The 18,416-nt window shown below is 46.3% G+C and overlaps 1 protein-coding gene across 5 annotated transcripts in view; it reads left to right on the forward strand.

The window, feature by feature from the left end:
- Rab11fip3 (RAB11 family interacting protein 3) overlaps positions 1–18,416 on the forward strand; it is a 71,332-nt gene that overhangs the window by 39,542 nt on the left and 13,374 nt on the right. For 2 of the 5 annotated variants that reach the window (XM_074059789.1, XM_020176723.2), the window contains exons 4-7: positions 5,976–6,187; positions 11,559–11,708; positions 13,274–13,408; positions 16,921–16,956. In XM_074059789.1, the coding sequence (XP_073915890.1) occupies positions 5,976–6,187; positions 11,559–11,708; positions 13,274–13,408; positions 16,921–16,956 (533 nt within the window). The remainder of the gene's footprint in view (positions 1–5,975; positions 6,188–11,558; positions 11,709–13,273; positions 13,409–16,920; positions 16,957–18,416) is intronic. The other 3 variants (XM_020176731.2, XM_074059790.1, XM_074059791.1) reach the window with 3 other exon arrangements.

Here is an 18,416-nt window from a genome sequence, read left to right on the forward strand (position 1 = left end):
CCACAAAGCTTCTGAGGACCTGCATGCATGGGACTCCAGCTTCCACTGCTATCCATGCACTTCCTGTTCTTGCTCTGGGAAGCGGTTCCAGGTCCGTCACTCCTCAGGTAGCCAGGCTCATATCCTGGCTGATAGTCTATTACTGTGGCCCACACAGACCTCTGGCCACCTAGGCGTGACAGGTCACCCTTCATAGCTCTGTCCCGAAGTACCAGCTGGGCCTGAGCCCTGCCTTGGGGCCTGATTGGCCACACCTTGCTGCACTATCTTGCATGTAACCTGAATGTGAGGCAGGAACACTTGTCAGGTTTTTAGATCCTGATTACTCTTTTAGATGGAGGAAATATTTCTAAGTTTTTGTTACCTTTTGAAAAAAATTGACACACTTCATATTTTGCAGCAGTTTTAGGTTTACAGAACAACTAGGTTTAGGTTTATGGAGCAAATAGAGGGTCCACATACACCCCGACTCCAGTGACTCCATTATGAGCACCTTGTACTGGTGGGTACAGGGTCTCAGCAATGACCTGTGATACTTCATGCTGACCATAGTCCACAACATACCTAGGACTCCCTGTTGGTGCTGTGCATTCTGTGGTTCTGACAGACGTGTGAGGACATCTCCAAGGCAGTGTCACAGACCATCTTTTCTCACCCAAGAAGCCCCCTGTACTCCATTATTCAACCTTCTTTCCCCCAGCCGCTGGCAGTCCCTGATCGTTTTTGAGTCTGTGGTTCTGCCTTTCCACAGTGTCACAGAGCTACACTCACGGGATGCCCCTTCCCAGACCGATTCTCTTTCTTATCTTGCTTTTTTAAGGATTTAGATGTAATTTTCAGAAAAGTGGAACTAGATACTATTTACAAAAAGATTGCTCTCTTTAAATAAAAAAAAAACTTATACATCATGTAGTCTTAAAAAGTCTAATGTGCTTTTATGAGTGATGAATATGTGTGTTATATCTAAGGACTGCGTTTGGAGCCCTTCCACCTGTGATCTTCAGAAGTGAATGACCTTTCATGATTTTCTGAAAGTGTTTCCCATCACACCTATGTTTTCTGTCTGGGAATGGTGGGTGTTCAAGACTTATGCTGGACAAGGGCATGAGCAGATAGTTACCATGGTAGCATTAATAGTCAAGCAGTTACTGTGTGAGCAGTTAGTTCCAGGGACTGTATTCCCTTCCAAAGCCTCCCAGCAGCTTCCTGGCTTCTGCTGCTTTCCTGAGGACCATTAGGCTTGTAGTTTGTCATAGGAGAAAGTTGCTGATGTGTCTCAAGTGAGAGGGGAAGAGTTGGGGGGCTGGGTTAGGATTTACTGTTGACATTCACAGGAATGGTTGTGAGAAGAAAGCTTGCCTTAAGAATCAGAGCAGGTGCAGGGAGGATGGAGATGCATGGGGTGGAGCTCATTTATCACTTCTGGAAGGCAGTGGGAAGTCACAGAACAGGCAAAACAAGACAGATAAGTCGTCTCAGAATTGTACCCGCTGTGCTTTCTGTGTGCCTCCTCCCTTCTCCCACTGCTGGGCTCTGGAGAAAAGTCCGCTTTAGTAAAATGATGGCAAATGTGTCTTTTATATGAAATGTTATCAGAAAGGTTATATATTGTACAACAAAGCTGCTCTGTTTTGAGCCGTGGCTGTTTGTTAAAGCCAGCAAGGACTCTTCCTGAACTTTAAGCCTTTCCCTCCCTGAGCAGCACTAGTGGGAGGTTTACCAGAGCGAGTCTGAGAGCAGGTTAAACTTTCTCCCAGGCAGTGATGTGACTTCAGATGGGCACACAGGGTTTCAGAAGCTCCAGTGTGACTAACAAATAAGAAGGCAACGTTGTCAGTTGAGAGAAGCCAGCGATTTGGTGGACTTGGGAGATACAATGGGGAGGCCGGCTCCAGCAGCACATCTTTTGCAGAACTTGCCTGCAGAGCCAGGCCTGTAAGGGAGCTCAGCTGGCATCTGAGGGTAAGAGGAGACACGAACTCACACTGTGTCCAGAACTGGTTTCCTGTGAAGGAGAAGAGTTCAGGGGAGAAGGAGCCGTGACCTGGATTTTGGGAGCTATTAGGCAGTATTGGTCACACTTGGTAACCTGGATACAGGCCTTGTCCGTCCCTTGGCAATTTAGATGATGTGTTAGCTAGTGAATGTAGCATTAATACATGATCAAGTTTTCTAAGATGTTTTTTGATTCTCAAGTGAGTTCATATTTATTTTTTGGTGGGACTTGGATTTGAATTCAGGGTTTCATGCTTGTAAAACAGGTGCTCAGAAAGCAGGCACTCTACTGCTTGAGCCACACACCTCTAGTCCATTTTGTTCTGGTATTTTGGAGATGGGATCTCTTGAGCTATTTGCCTGGGCTGGCCTTAAACTGAGATCCTCCCAATCTTAGTCTCCTAAGTAGCTGAACCACTGGTGCTTGTCTTCTAAGCAAGTTCATCCTAACATTGGTAATTGGTAAAAAAAAAAAAAAAATTACAAGTTGGCAGTGCAGACTTGGCTTCTGGGCAAAGGTGGATTCTGGCTGGCTAGCAGATATAGCCCAAAGGATCAGCTGCGCATGCATTCTATCAGTAGACTGTAGGTGAGCACTGTGCTCCAAGGTGGTTTTGTGCCTCTCTTGAAAGGACACAGGAAAACAAATTTTGCTACCTGGCTCACTGGCACTTTAAAGGGCACCTTACTCAATAGTAGCTGGCTGAAGACTGGCTTAGGATTAAGCAGGCAGGCAGCACCTGTGCAATGAGTGCTTATCCTTCCAGCACTTGAGCCTCCATGACAGGCTCGGGCCACACCAAGGGGACTTCTGCCTTCACGGTTACATCTGTGAAGTTGCAACCCAGTTGCGACCTGGGACTTCATGGTTCTGAGTAGGAGTCTTTTACTGCCCTGCACTTCGCTAGGAAGTGCCTACAACAGTGCTGTGGAGACAGGACCTTCACAACCCTATTTGTTGATAGTTTGGAGCGACTAAAGGGGTGAGTGCTAACTGTATTCACCCCTGTGTGACTTGGAGTGCTTTAGTCACTCTGTAGTGTTTGAATGGGACCATTGCTTTAGAGGTGAGGAGTTGAGGCTGGGGCAAGCAGCTGGCCTCCTGGTGCTATGTTACAGGTGGGGATGCTGCTCAGGCCCCCCCCTGCTCCTTTTACCTGGACTTGGAGTTGGTACTGCATTTTCTTCTTCATCTTCCTGTTGGAAGAAAGTTATTTCTATCTTGAGTGACCTTGTCTAAGCTTCAGGGTAGGTTAAGCTGTAGCCCCCAACCTCTGCCCATGAGGGTAGGAGCTCTGTAAAGGAGCAGACTCCAGCCTGAACTTTTCTGTCCTGGAGTTCGAAGTGCTCAGCTGGGTTATTAGAGCTGCATTTGAGAGAGAAAACTGGTGTGTTAGTGTAAAGGCCTGAGCTGCCATTGGAATCCCAGGGTCCACATGGCCAGGGAGAAGCAGTGGGTACCTGTCAGAAATAAGGTGGTTGGCTTTTTAAAAACACTGCTTCGGGGTCAAGTTATGTTGTGTGCAGGAAACATGCTCTGAAGGTCTTTAGAAGAACTATGCCTAGAGTCTTGTCACTCTGCTGGTGAGGGTCTAGTGTAAGCAGGGTTTCCATGGGCCCATCCTTATGGACCAGAGCAGCATTCTCTCTCTCTCTCCTTCCCTTCCTCCCCCAGAGCTTGTGTGTGCTAGGCAAGCATTACTGGGGTTTGAACTCAGGGTCTTGCCCTTGCTAGGCATTTGTTTTGTTTTTGAAGTAGGGTCTTACTACTTTTGCATTTGAACTCTCCATACACCATCATCTCCAGTTAAGAGCAACATTCATTTAGAAGTATCTGGCTATCTACTGAAGAGCTGAGCTTGGTCCTTGTTAGTGATCACTCTCCAGAAGTCTGTGAAGGGTTTCTTAATGTCCCCAAGTGAGTTTTATAACTGTCTTTTGGGAGCACACCCTCTGGGAGTGTGCAGTTCTGTTGAGGTCATTAGCATCCTCCCCTCATGTAACATCAGAAGTCTGGGGTCTTTTGTTTTGTGCTGTGGTGCCATCCTCCAAGGGCCCAGCCCTGCAGAGATGCCTGGGCCTTCCTACTTTTCTGGCCTCTCTGTCCTGACCTCCCACAGGCAGCCCAGATGCAGTCCTACTGTGGGTGGAGTCCTGGCCTGTCTCACTCAGAAGATGGATAAAACTGGAGCTGGACCTGTTGAAGTGGCTTGCTGGCTTCAGGTTTTGAAGTATATGGTTTCTATGGATTACTTAGTTATTATGAACTTCTTAGATTTGCTGGGGTGTGTGACACAAATGGTAGAGTGCCTGCCTAGCAAGTACAAGGCCCTGAGTTCAAACCCTAGTACCACCAAAAGAAAAAAAAAAAGAGTTCCTTAGATTCTAGGGAAAATTGAGTTTTCTCTTGAAACCTTGAGTGATATGATTAGACACCCAAATCTTGTAGTCTGTGTTATTCCAGCTTCTGTGGGCTAAGTGGACAGGGTTTTTCTACCCTCCAGAGAGATGTATACCCCACAATCTTGTTTCTACACCCTGAAGAGAACCTGCCTGTCATCCCCTGGATCCACAAGGCCACTGCCTTGTAAGTTCTACATTTATAGCTCCTTTTATAGATGAACCTTTCAGGGTCGAGTCACATGTCTGAGGTCATACAGTTGTCAGTGGTGCTTCAGGATGGAGCTGGTTTCTCCTCAGCAGTGCTGCTCAGACCTTAGTCCCTTTAGATGAGGCTTGGAGGAAGGCTTGGGTGGGTTCAGGATGTCCTCACATTCCATGTGATAGCAAACCCAGAGGACAAAGGGTATCTTTATCCTGCTAGAACTGCAACTTTTCTGAAACCTTCTTTGTGAATTGTTAACCACAGAATCATATGAGCATGAAATGTGGACTCCTTTTCTTGTCCTACAACTTCATTGTATTGAAAATTGAAATTATAAACGGAAAGTTTCCTGTTTAAAGATTCTTTAATTTTAAGTTAATTTGTACAGTCTACCAAATGCTGGGCCCTGTACCATGTTCTGAGTACATAAAAGTAAAAACAAAGAGAATTGGAGGTGTGGTTCAAGTGGTAGAACACCTGCCTAACAAGTGCAAAGCCCTGAGTTCAAACTCTAGTACTGAAAAAAAAAAAAAAAGGACATACTTAAGAAAGGAGTAAAAACAAAGATATGTCTAGTGAGAAAGTAGACATTTGGCCAGTCAACAAAATTGGCTAGAAGATTGATAAGAACATTTGAAACTTAGGTCTTAACTTTTAATTTCAAAGCAATAGCCTGAACACACAACATAGCTGTAGATGGTGACTTTTTAATGTAAACAAGCACATTCTTACACCATTGGATGTTAATTCCTTGGCTATAAATTATTCCCACAGTGGAAGCCACAAAAGAAGTCACAGCAGTGTCTCCCCCCAATATGTGATTTTGGGATGCTTTGTATCTTTTAGGCATGATTACTTAACTGACTGTAAAAGTGACTGGTCTGGGCTGGAGGCTTGGCTCAAAGTGGAAGAGTGCGTGCCTAGCATGCACGAAGCCCTGAGTTTAAGCCCCAATACCACAAAAAAAAAAAAAGAAAGAAAGAAAGAAAGAAAAGAACTCCATGTTTGTGTTTTGAGGCAGGGTCTCTCTATGGTAGCCCAGGCTAGCCTGGAATTTGCTATGTATAAGCTGTCCTCAAACTCATGATCCTCCTGTCTTGGCTTCTTGAGTCCTGGGATTATAGGTGTATACCACCATGCCCAACTTGACTCCATATATTTTTATCTGGTGTTTTTTTGTGTATGTATGCTTCTTTTTCATTTAAAAAATATCATGGGGTACCAAAAAAACAAAAAAGCAAAAAAAAAAAAAAAAAAGATCCTATTTCATAAGTTAACATTTCTCTTTAGAGATAGGGTTGAAATTTGCTGGCACCATGCCCCATCTGCAGCACAGCCTCTGCAGCCTGGACTGACTGTTGATGGTCTCTCCTAGGCCAACGAGGTGACAGACAGTGCGTACATGGGCTCTGAGAGCACCTACAGCGAGTGTGAGACCTTCACAGATGAGGACACCAGCACCCTTGTGCATCCTGAGCTGCAGCCTGAGGGGGATGCTGACAGTGCAGGTGGCTCAGCTGTGCCCTCTGAGTGCCTGGACGTCATGGAGGAGCCTGACCATGGTGCATTGCTGCTGCTTCCTGGAAGGTCTGTACCACAGTGGCCCCCTGGTGTACTTCCTGGATCTGCACTGTCTGGGGTCTGGACTTTAGCATCTGCCTTACTGCCTCTCCCCTTGTGGAGCTATACCTACCTGCAGAGCCATACCTGCCTGTGAAGACTCCCACCTACCTGACATCCCTTTAAGAGATGAATGCTCCTTCTGACAGTGACTACCCTGGTTTTCATGTGGCACAATGTCTTTGGCTATTGAGATAGAAATTATGGGTTGGCAGAATGGCTCAAGTGGTAGAGTGCTTGCCTAGCAAGTGTGAGGCCTGGAGTTCAAACCCCAGTACCACTAAAAAAAAAAAGATAGAAATTATAAGAGACAAGCTTTAACTCAGTCTTCTGGGTTTTGTCTGCACAGTTCTTGAAGCCAGGCCTGGAAGACAGGATAGTTAATGCATTTCTTTGCAGCACCCTGTACAGAACACCTGTTCTTATTTCCCTGTGGCACCCAGTGTGTCTTTCTCCCCCTGGTCTAAGGGAAGCTTATTGAGGGTGGTTGGAGAAGGAAGAGTCAGCCACACAGATCCAAGTGACAGCTTTCGTTCCCTCCCTGAACTGTCCTAGAAGTCACTGGGCTTAGCAGACTTAGAAGTGTTTTTATTTGCCGGGTGTGGTTGCTCATGCCTGTAATCCTAGCTACTTGGGAGGCAGAGATTGGGAGGATCACAGTTCGAGGCCAGCTTTTGCAAGAAAGTCTGTGAGACCTCTATCTCAACCAATTAAAAAAAAAAAAACTGGGTGAGGTGGTGCACCTGTCATCCCAGCTATGCAGGAAAATAAGTAGGAGTAGTATAGTCTATTAGAAAAATAATGAAAGCACCAAAAAGAGAAATGTTTTAATTTTGTTTCTTTTAGTTCATTTTTGGTTTGCCCCTCAGTTTTTGGCTTTTTATTCTTCAGTGTACATAACACAGCTCCAAGTGTCATAAGTATTTGCAGTGTAAGTACACAACTAGCACCAGCTAGCTCTTCACACTGACCACCCTACTACATTGGCTGTCAGGTGGAAAAAAACACATCTGCACCACAGTGCCCCTTGTGCCTCTTTGGGGACAGCCTTCCTAGGGCAGTGTGGATTTGTCTCACGTAAGTGTGGTCACACAGTAGGTACCCTTTTAGCACCAGGGTTCTTTAACTTAATACTGTGATTATGAGGTTCATTCATACTTTTGTGTGTAGTTGTAATTTATTTATTTTCATAGTGTCCTATTACAAATATTTCATAACTTTTTAATTTATTCTGTCAGCAGGCATTTAGGTAGCTTACCTTTTTTGTTTTTTAGAATAAAACTGTTACAGACATGTTTCTTAGTGGCCTGGTATGTTCCTGGGAATTGAGCACATACCTGCAGCTTTAAAAGCTCCTCAGTTTATTGGCTCAGGCCTTTAACCCTAGCTCATGCCTTTGGGAGGCAGAGTTTGGGAGGGCTTGTTTTGCACTTGTCATCCCAGTTGTGCAGGAAGCATAAACAGGAAGACTGCCATCCAGGCCTGCCTGGGCATAAAGCAAGAACTTATCTCAAAAGCAACTAAAGCAAAACGGACTGGGGATGTTGCTCAAGTGGTACAGCACCTACCTAGCCAAGTGCAAAGACCTGAGCTCAACCCCCTCTTTTCCACCAAGAGTTACTTGGTTCCTTGGCAGTTACAGAAGGTTCATTCCTTCCAGCTGTCTCTGGGATTTCATTGCTCCTCTGCTTGGTGGCACTTGGGTGGTCTGCTTGCTCGTGCTCACTCTTTGGTGGGCCTGTAGCTCTGGTGCAGAGTAGTTCTCACTGGCATTTCCCAGGTTTCTGAAAGCTGAGGAGCTCACTTGGAGCTCCTCTTCCATGAAGTGCTTTTCCAAGTCTTTGCCTGTTTGTTTGTTGCAGGGGTCAGCAGACTTCTGCTTTCCTTTTAAAAATCTTCCATTTTCAGGGGCTGGTAGAGTGGCTCAAGTGGTAAGAGTGCTTACTTGGCAAGTGTGAGGCCCCGAGTTCAAACCCCAGGCTGCCAAAAAAAACCAAAAAACAAAAACAGTTTCTATGTAACTGGTTTTTGTATGTAGTGTAAGGTAGGGATCATTTTTTTCCCAGATTGATGTCTCATGGACTTGGCTCCTCCAGTTCCCCTCTCCTGGGTGTTGGGAGTGAAGGTGGTATTTGTGAGGAGAGCTTCTCTGGACCCAGTGCGTTCTTTTTGTTTTGTTTTGTTTTGTTTTTAAGAAATTCTTAGTATAGGTTTAATGAACCTCCCTCTGTGTGACTTCAAGCCACCAGGACACAGATACCCACCCTACTCTTAACCTTTTTTTTTTTTTTTTGTGATACTGGGGCTTGACCTCAGGACTTCACACTTGCTAGGCAGGCACTCTACCACTTGATCCACTTTGCCATCCCCGACACCCTCAGCTCTTGGCCCTCATGATGCAAGTTTTTCCTTCCCTAGTACTTCGTAGTAGCCCAATAGCACCACATCAATGATGGGGTCCACTCTAGTCTTGTTTTTGGCAGCATTTACCCAGCCTTCCCACTGACCAGCATCCACTGTTTATTAAGGTTGACAGTTGGGCAGAAGCTCTGGTTCCTCTTTAAGTTGTAATGCCTCATACCAACTTTGCTAAAGTTGGGTGATATTAGTTGAAACTGACCCTGTGGTGATGCATGCCACAAGCATTACCCTGGCCTCCTAGGAGCTTCTGGTGCTTGCTGGTGTGGCTGTAGCTATGGCTGTGTGGCCCTTAAGTTTCCAGGTCTTCATTAGTCTGGATGGTGTGTCAGCTGCCAAGATCAAAGAGCCCTGTCCATTCTTGGCCTGCACCACCGCATCTCTCTTCCTGAGTGGGTATGCTGGTCCCTGTCCACCCTGTCTCTCTCCCAGCATGCCACACATCATGCTGTCTACTGATATGTCTTCCGCCCTCATTCTTCAAGGTTGCTTTGCTATCTTTTGGCCCTTTGCATATCTGTGTGGATTTCAGAATCGGATTATAGAAAGAAAAGAAAAAAATCTGAGATTTGATTTGTATTGTATTGACTCTGTGTATTCTTTTGGGGGAGAATCAACATTTTCAGAGTATTGAGTTTCCAGTCTCTGAATGTGGCACCTCTCCATTTATTTGGGTCTCCACTTTGATTGGTGTGTATGGGTGTGGTTGTGGTGGAGACACAGACCAATGCATCTGGGTGGGACTGAGGCAGGCCCACGTGGGGCCCAAAGACATGCCTTCCAGGTCCACCAGTTCCTGTACATGTGGAAAAGGAATAGGAAGTGACACCTGCCACGTGTGGCTTGTAATGAAAAGGGTAGGAGGAAATAGTGCCATTATCATGAAGTGTGAGGGTGTAGAGAGCTACCTTTGCCCATGACTTCCATTCAAATGTTTATTTTTTAAAAATCTTTAGTAGTTTTATTAGTTTGTGGGTTAGATATGACCATTCCGTTTCCTCCTGATTAAGAACTTCAGTTTCTTCATAGTTAAGATGGGCAGCATCATAACTCAGTTGCAGATTGTCAGAGCCTTATTTTGAATTCCAATCATGTCACAGACATGGCTGCCTTGCCTTCATAGAGTCACTTGATGTCTCTGAGCCTGGCTGTCCATGAGGAACTAGTTGTGTAAAGGTTTCAGAGGTGTCTGTCCACCATGGCAGGAAGGGCATGGCAGAGCAGAGCAGTTCACGCCTGGTGGCCAGGAGGCAGGAAAGGGTGAGTATTTTTAAAGTTAAGCTAAATTCTATTTAAGTTTAATTTGAGACACACAATCAGATCTGGGAAGTCACTAGGGGTGTGGTTGTTTGGGGGATGTTTCCAGCCTTGGGCTGTTAGGCCGCACTAGCAGTCACTTCCCCTCCAGAGTTGCTGACCATTGGTCAGTTTTCTCAGTGTCTTTTGAGAACTCTGAAGCTTTTGGGGGGGCAGATATTTTGAGATGCATATTAGTGACAGGTATCTGGTTGATCCTTAAGCTGATGTCACTGTGCTTTCTGTGGGCTTGGCAAAGGAAGTGTTTGGGAGTGGGGTGCTCCCTGTTGGGACATTGGTTATGTAACTTCACCATATAGTTTGGGCCTCTTGGTCCCCAGATAATGCACATGGTCAAGTCTGCTCTCAGATGCAGGAGGTGGAGTGGGCAGAGGAAGAGGAGTCGAGCATCTAGACCCTTTCACCTTTCTGAGGGAAGAACAGGTCTTCATGGCCTCATGGTGACCTTGCTGTGGGGTGGCAGGGAGGGGCCTCCCAAGTTCTTCTCAATAGTAGTTTCTCCCCTTCTCAAGGAAATTTTCTCTCATAGGCTCTGGGCATGTTGATAAAATGAGCACCTAATCTTAAGAAACAGAAAATAGAGTCCAAAGGAATCATTTCTTCCGGTTACTGTGTAAGATGAGAAATGATTACAGACAGGTAACAGCCGATTTGGAAATACTGTTAGAACAGTGAAATGATGAGATCACCCCCATTTTAGTGTTTTAGGAACATTTTGAGAATGTACCAAGTTACTGGATTACAGGGGATATGTTCCAAGACCCCCAGAAGAGTACCTGAAACCATTAGGCTCAGTAAGAGATTAACAACAATGACTCAAGCTAGCCTAGCAAGCGTGAAGTCCTGAGTTCAAACTCCAGTGCCACCAAAAAGAAAAAAAAATATATCTGGGCACCAGTGGCTCACACCTGTAATCCTAGCTACTCAGGAGGCAGAGATCAGGAGGATTGTGGGCAAATAGAACACGAGACCCTATCTCAGAAAACCTCTCACAAAAATAATGCTAGTGAAGTGGCTCAAGATGAAGGCCCTGAGTTCAAGCCCCAGTAAATAAATAACGAATGACTCATAATAAGTAGAATAATTATAACAATATACTGTAATAAAAGGTATTTAAAACTGTTGGGCTGGGGTGTGTGGCTCAGTGGTAGAGCACTTGCCTACCATACACAAGTCTGGGTTCCATCCTGAGCACTGCACAAAAACAAATGAACAAATAAAAACCCCTTAAAATCCTAGGCTACTTAAAAACTTATAAATTGTTTTGGTCTGGAATTTTCCATTTAATATTCTTGGTCTGCAAGTCACACTCTCTTTTTATTAAAAGCCATGTTTTAAGGCATGGCTCACCCTAATCCCCTGGGCTTTCACATGTAGTTAAACTGGATCTTCCAGCCCTGTTGAGTGCTACATGGTTAGAACAAGTGCATAGGCCTTCCTGGCCCTGCTGACTGCTCCTGGCATGGGCACTCATCACCCCATTGACTCTCCTTTTCTGAGAGGAGCAGCCTCTTCAGAATGATGTTATTTCCTATGTGTTGGGCTTTTCTAGCAGTTTGACTCTGACCTTGTGGCATGGTCCACACACTTCTGTGTCTTGCAGATCTCATCCCCGTGGTCAAACTGTCGTCATGGTGATTGGCAGTGAAGAGCATTTTGAGGACTATGGTGAGGGCAGTGAAGTGGAACTGTCCCCAGAGACCTTCTGCAACGGGGAGCTGGACTGCAGTGACCCATCTTTTCTCACCCCCAGGTGACACCCTGCACTGTGCTTGGTCTTCCTCCCTTTCTGTGCTTAGTTATTGGGAAGTTTCTCTGTTAGGTTCATAAGGTGGTAGGAGGAAGCTTGCTTTATTTTATACCATGTAGTTAAACACACCATACTCAGGAATTTGGGATTTGTACCAGGATGAAGATCGGCTACAGTCCCTCTCATTCAGTCACATACCCAGATCACTCCAGACCTCTGTGGCCACTGCTGAACCACACGGCTCAGAGCTTGGAACTTATCCTGTGGGGTCCTGCACTTCTGGTCACGGATCACTTTGTGGTCTGTGGTTGACTTTGAAGGAAGCTTTAGAATCACAAGCCAGTTTTTAGATTCACTTCCTTAAAATTACCTGGCATCCCCAAACTGGAAAATTTGGGGTTTAAATAAACTGAATTGTAATATCTAGTGGTCAAGAAGCTTACTTTCTCTTAGGCCTATGCCTGAGGCGATCACAGCAGAATTCAGAGTCAGCTTGACTTGTATCAGACAGGGGACCTGGGTGTGCTATATCTGAGGGCCTGAGTAGCCCCTTCTTGGCATTCAGCCTGTCAGAGAGTACTCTTGTCTCTTTGTGGGGCTCAGGCCTGCCTGGCTAGACAGCCTGTCCATGTTGGTCCCTTATCCTCTTTGCTCCTGGGCTCCTTAAGTTCTCCACACATTTCTTCCCTTCCCCAGTTGCTATAGTCTGAACCTGTGAAGGCCAGTGCCAGGATTCCGCCCCCACCCCCATTCCACTCATATGCCTTCACAATGAGGTGGAACCCTCCAAAGTGTCCCTGGGTGCTCACCCCTCCTGGGGAGAGTCCTGAGGAGCTGCGGGTGCAAGGCAGACTTGGCATTTTTGAGTCCATGTCTGTTCTGCTGTGGCATTCTTCCTGTTTCTGCAATTTGTTCTAGTCTCTCATCCAGTGTTTTCATTACTGTGTCTATATTTTATGTTTTCCTTTTCACCCTTCTTTAAATTGAACTTACAAATTAGTTTCCAACAGCCTGTGGGTCCTGCTGCACTGGGGTGAGGCTGCTACCCAGACCTCAGTTTTCTAGGAGCAGATGCTTCACATTCTGCCAGTACTCCCAAGAGCACATTGAAGTGAAATCACTGATCAGCTAGCATACCCAGGTGATAGAATTCTGAATGTTTTCACCAGACCTACTGACAGTGCACCATGTAGGCATAGATCTTGGTATTGGTAGTTGCTAGCAGTTATTAAAACCAACACTTGGGAGGCCAAGTTCAAGTTTCAGTTTGGGGGTTATGTATTGAGACACTGTCTCAAAGCATCAGTGACAAAAAAAAAAGCACTGTTGTGTCCACTGTTCAGGAGGGCAGAGGTGTTGCAGAGCCCTATTGCTGGAGCTGGTGAATGTCGCTGACTCCTTGGGGTGATGTAAGGGAGGACCCACAGCACTCCAGAGGGGACAGCTAGAACCTTCCATAGCTTATTCTCTTCCAGCAACTGCTTTTGCAGTGCTTATGCCATCCTCTTTGAGGCACAGATAGCTTGACAGGCCCTTCCCTCTTCTGAACTGACACTCTATCTCTCTAGCTCCGATCCACTTGCCGCAAAGCTACGCAGCATCCTCACTGACGAGGCCTTTGAGTTTTACTGTAGCCAGTGCCACAAACAAATCAACCGCCTTGAGGACCTTTCTGCCCGCCTGAATGATCTTGAGATGAATAGGTAACACTAGTGCCTGGCCTTGATCTTTGTTCCAGGGGTGAGGGAGACTCCTGCTGCTGCAGGCCCCTGTGCTGGTCTTGGCTCATGGTGCTCCTGCCCCAGTTGACCTAGCTGGCCTGAACTCCCTACTGAAGGAGGACCTCAGACAGCAGGACTCTTCCTGCATTCCAGCCCCTCCCTCCCCTCATGCTCTAATCTATGCTTGCTGCTTTGTTGTCTCTCCTGTGTGCATGTGGCAGCTTCCTCAGCTGCTGTCCCTGGGAAACAGTCCAGCGTGTGAAAGAGGATACTCCCTGCATTTTATTAAAAGATTTAACTGAGTCACATGAGTCAGGCAGAACTGGGAAATTAAATTATTATTATTATTATTATTATTATTATTATTATTTTTGCAGTACTGGGGTTTGAACTCAGGGCCTACCTCTTGAGCCACTCCACCAGCCCTTTTTTTTGACGGATCTCACGAACTATTTGCCTGGGGTGGCTTTGAACCACGATCCTCCTGATCTCTGCCTCCTGAGTAGCTAGGATTACAGGCATGAGCCACCAGCACCTCACTTAAAGTTGGTTCTTCCAAACAGATTTGAGAAGAGCTTAATTGGGGTTGTATGTGCTAAGGAGCCCTCTGCTCTGTAAGGTGGCCCTAGACTGCCTATAGTCTGAGCCTGGCATGCCTGCCCTGCTTTTAGACACTGTGCTTGCTGCTCTCCTTGTCCAGTCCCTGTTCCTTTTCTTTTCTTGCCTGGTGCAGTTTACATCTTAGCCCTTTGCTTCCCCCATTCCTGTGGCCAGTCCCAGTAACAAGTGTTCCAGAGAACTCCTTTTGCTGGCTTCTTACAACTTCACAACTCCTTACAATGTTAGAAAACATCTTTGGGTTTACTCATATTAGCATGCTCCAGGCATCTTTTGCTTTAGTTTGTGGTCTGGGCAAGCCCCTGGGTGGTCAGCTTTGAGAAATGTTCAGAGAAGAAATGTGGAGCTTCCCATGGCAGCCCTAGTTGAGCAGAGATGGTTGAGCGACCACCACATTGGTGCTGGGCAGAAGGTTTGTGGGCTCCATGTAACAATCTGGGGCAGTTTTCCTGGAAGTAGGAGCTTTGGGCTGGTAGGAGGGTTTGTACAGGTAGCAGAAAGATAGACATTCTGATGCAGTAGTGTGCTTGGAGGTCTGCTACAGGTTGCCTACCCTCCCTGAGCAGCTTGTCATGCATCTGCTGCTACTGTAGGGCTTTAGCCAGGCTGGACTCTCCCTGTGAGCCTGGTTTGTTCCTGCTGTTCTTCTCTAGTTCCAGTCCTGGCACACTCAACTTTGAGCCCTTTTTCTTGTGTTCCTTGCAGCACCGTGAAACATAAGGCCTCCAGGAAATGCCCAGTGAGGTGGAAAGGATAGGGCAGCTCATGGCATTTGTGGCCAATTGGGAGGCTTGGGGGAGCCTGGTGGGGTCCTGGCAACCATGAGAAGAAACCAGAGCACTGTTTGAGGGGTGTTCCTGCAAGACTTGAGCAAATCTGGCTTCTAGTGATTATAAAGACCTACTAGCCTCCATTTTGGGGGAAACTTTTTCAACTTTTGTGGATTCAGCTGGGTGTCAGTTCAGTGTTGGTGAGGGGTTGTGTGATCCTCCCGTGCATACTTGCCCTCCTGCTGATATTGCAAGAGGAGATGCGTGTCTCATCTCTCGCTCTCTGAAGATTTTTTACATGGACGTGATCTTCTGCTCCCAGATAACCATGGTCACATCTGCCATTGGGTAGCAGAGGACAACCAGAAAGCTCATTGGGGTACCTCACCTAAGGTGGGCAGCCTGTTAAAGTCAGTCAGGAGCTGGCAGAGTGGTTCAAATGGTAGAGATGCCTAGTAAGCGTGAGGCCCTGAGTTCAAACCTCAGTACTGCTAAAAAAAAAAAAAAAAAAACAAGGTCAGGACTAGCCCATTGGGAGAAGGAGGAGAGAGCTGATTCATACATCTTAGTCTTCATGGATGTCCTCACGATCAGCTGCGTGGTCACGCCGTGTGGCTGATAAAGGGATTTATTCCAGGGGGTTTAGTCCAGATCATTTCAGAGGCTTTGGTGTCACCTGTGGTGTCTTCTTGGTGGGTAACAGGACACCCTGGCAGCTGTTGTGTTTTCCACGTACCTGGGAGTCTCAGTAAAAGCAGTCCATTTTATAGAAACTGACAAATCTGCCTTACCCAGAGGTATATTTTCAAATCATAAACTCTGACTGGACTGCCCAACCAGAGGTCAACAGGTACACTGAGCAGTCTGCCTAGTCTTATTGTTTACGAAGTGTGCACAATATTAGATGAAATCGTATTTGTATTAATATACATGGTACTAGTCAGGGTCCAGCCAGGAGGGGGAGCCAGCCACAGAGTAACTGGACAGGGAAGGTGTAGTGTGAAGAATGAATATGCTAGGTATTGGGTATTGGGCAATGCAGTAATTACGTATTGGGCAGTGCAGTAATGAGAACTCTGAGGAGTCCATCATGAATAGTAGTTGCCCACCTCCTGCAGGGTCAGAGATGTCATCGGGCACTGTGCACTCAGGACTTATTTAGGATTCATCTTGTAGGACTTGGCAGAAAATTGCCCTTCTAATGCTAGAAAGCTGTTCGCTAGGAAACATGCACCAGCCTTCCATGAAGCTGAGTGATATGCCCCAGAAGAGCCCCTATTGCCTAGGCTAAAGGACTGCATCATCTATCCAGTGCCCTCTACTGGCAAAATGTAACATTTCAATGAAAAAATATGTCCCCAAAGCCAATGTAAGGATGCATTTGAGCCCAGCCAAGAGTCAATGAACCAGTGATGGTTGCAGCACGCATCTCTCTAGGTAGATTTCTCTGGAAGAAACCTGGAAGCTGGAGAGGCACAGCTTCAGTTGCTGCAAGCTGAGGCAGGTGGTTCCTATACCCAGAGACAGGCAAGTTTTCCTCAGGCTTCAGAAAAGAGAGAAGAGGTGTGTTTGGCCCTTTTTGCCACTACAGTTAGCTAAGTCAGATGGACAAGATGTAATTGACTGTGGATATGTTTATTGCCCTGGATTTTCCCAGATCCCTGCCTCATCTTTTAGAGTGTGAAGTGTTAGGGACCAAGTCAAAACCATAACAGGCTCTCCTTTCACAGTCTGGCACAGTGTGCCACATTTCACTGGAGGTCTGTGATGGTTTGGTTTCTGAAGCATTTGGAGTGTGATGGTGGCTGATAGGGGACCAGGTGCAGTCAACCAGTGGATGTAGACATTGGGCTCAACCCTGGACTGCAGTCTGGCTAGCTATATCTGGGGTTTTGGAGGTGGAATAACAAGGCTTGTGGAGACTTGTGAAAGATATTGCATGGATCCTCACTGTCTTGCTGAGTGGGTGTTTTGTGCATGGGGCCTGCCTGGGGCAGGGGTCTGCATGCTGTACTCTGCTATCTCCTCAGCACAAGCTTCCTGTTTCCTCCTGTCCTTCTGTCTGCTCTCTGACACGATTTTCCTGTTTATTTGGTTTTTGCACAGCCCAGCCAAGCGGCTCTCCAGCAGGAAGGTGGCAAGGTAGGCAAAGCCTCGATCACTTGCTGAAAATGTTTTTGAAATGTATGGGTACTAATCATTTTTAAAAAGACATTTTAAAAAATATTCTTTTCCAAAAGTTACTTTGCAAGGTTTGGGATAGAAACTAACTTGAGGAGATGGATCATGGGCTGGATTTCCAGGGCTATAGATTTGGATCTGGGCTTGGGTCTGGTAAGTATCCATTGGCAACTTTTGGAATTCCTCCTGCTATTATGCACTCCCTGAGAGGGCTATGATCCTCTAGGATCTGCTGCAGGTCAGGTGTGCAGAGACTGAGTGAGGTGCTGGCCCAACTCAGATCCAGATCTGGGAGGCATCCTGCCTAGGCTGTGCCCTTGCCAGCCTGGTGGTTCCCATGCTGAGATGAGGTAAGATCCTAAAGACCAGCTTTTGGTTTGGGTTTTAGTTATCTGCTGGCCTCCTGCTGTGAAGAGGGGGGGGCGCTGGCCAGTTCTGTGACAGTCTTTAGTGAAGCCAGCATTTGGCATCTGTGGTTTCCTCCCGAGACAAGCCATTACTACCAATGGAGTCATGGAGTCAGCGATTGCCTTCATGTTTCTGTGTGCTTCGCCTTCCAAGCCCTGTCTTGCTTCCAGTACCATTCCCTCTGGTCAGCTGTGGTCCTGGGCTTGTCTAACCTACACTCTTGAGAGTTCTTTCATTTGTTTCAGGGATTGAACATTGAGCTCCCTGTCCCTGTCTTCCTTCCTATTTCTTAAAAGAACTCTCTTTTTGCCCAACACATCTTTCTGTAACTTTGTGAGAAAAGAGGTATCAGGAGATAATTCCCAAGACCTTGGGAATATTGGGGGTTTGGGGGTTTTTTTTGGTGGTGTAGGGGTTTTAACTCAGCCTTATGCTTGCTAGGCAGGCGCTCTGCCACTTCAGCCATGCCCCCAGACCTTTTTTGCTCTATTTTTCAGATAGGGTCTAGAGTTTTTGCCTGGGTTGGTCTTGGTCTGCAGTTCTCCTACCTCTGCTTCTCATGTACCTGGGATTATAGGCACACGTCACCACATCAGCTTTTTGTTGTTGTTGAGATGGCCTTGATAACTTTTTGCCAGGGCTGGCCTTGAACTTGATCTCTGCCTCCTGAGTAGCTGGGATTACAGATGTGAGCCACTGCACCTGGCCATTGAGAGTGATTTTGCATATGTCCTGTGGTTGGTATGGTTGTGAATGTGTTTCCTTAGAGTGTCTGAGGCATTGCTCTCAGCTAGGGTTGCTACTAAGAGGTTTAACATTTTCTGATTTTTGTTTCTTTGTGACTTTTTCTCTTTGAAAGCATTTAGGTTTTCTTCATCCCTAAAGATCCTAACTTTTTATGATGAGTCTTGCTGATAGTACTTTTTTCTATTAATTTTGATGAGCAAATAAAAAGTGGGCCTTTTCCTGGTTCAGGCTGTCTTGCTGGGTCTTTCTGTTCCCTGGCTCCTCTT

The sequence above is a fragment of the Castor canadensis genome, chromosome 17, assembly GCF_047511655.1.
Source record: "Castor canadensis chromosome 17, mCasCan1.hap1v2, whole genome shotgun sequence".
NCBI classification, from domain to species: domain Eukaryota; kingdom Metazoa; phylum Chordata; class Mammalia; order Rodentia; family Castoridae; genus Castor; species Castor canadensis.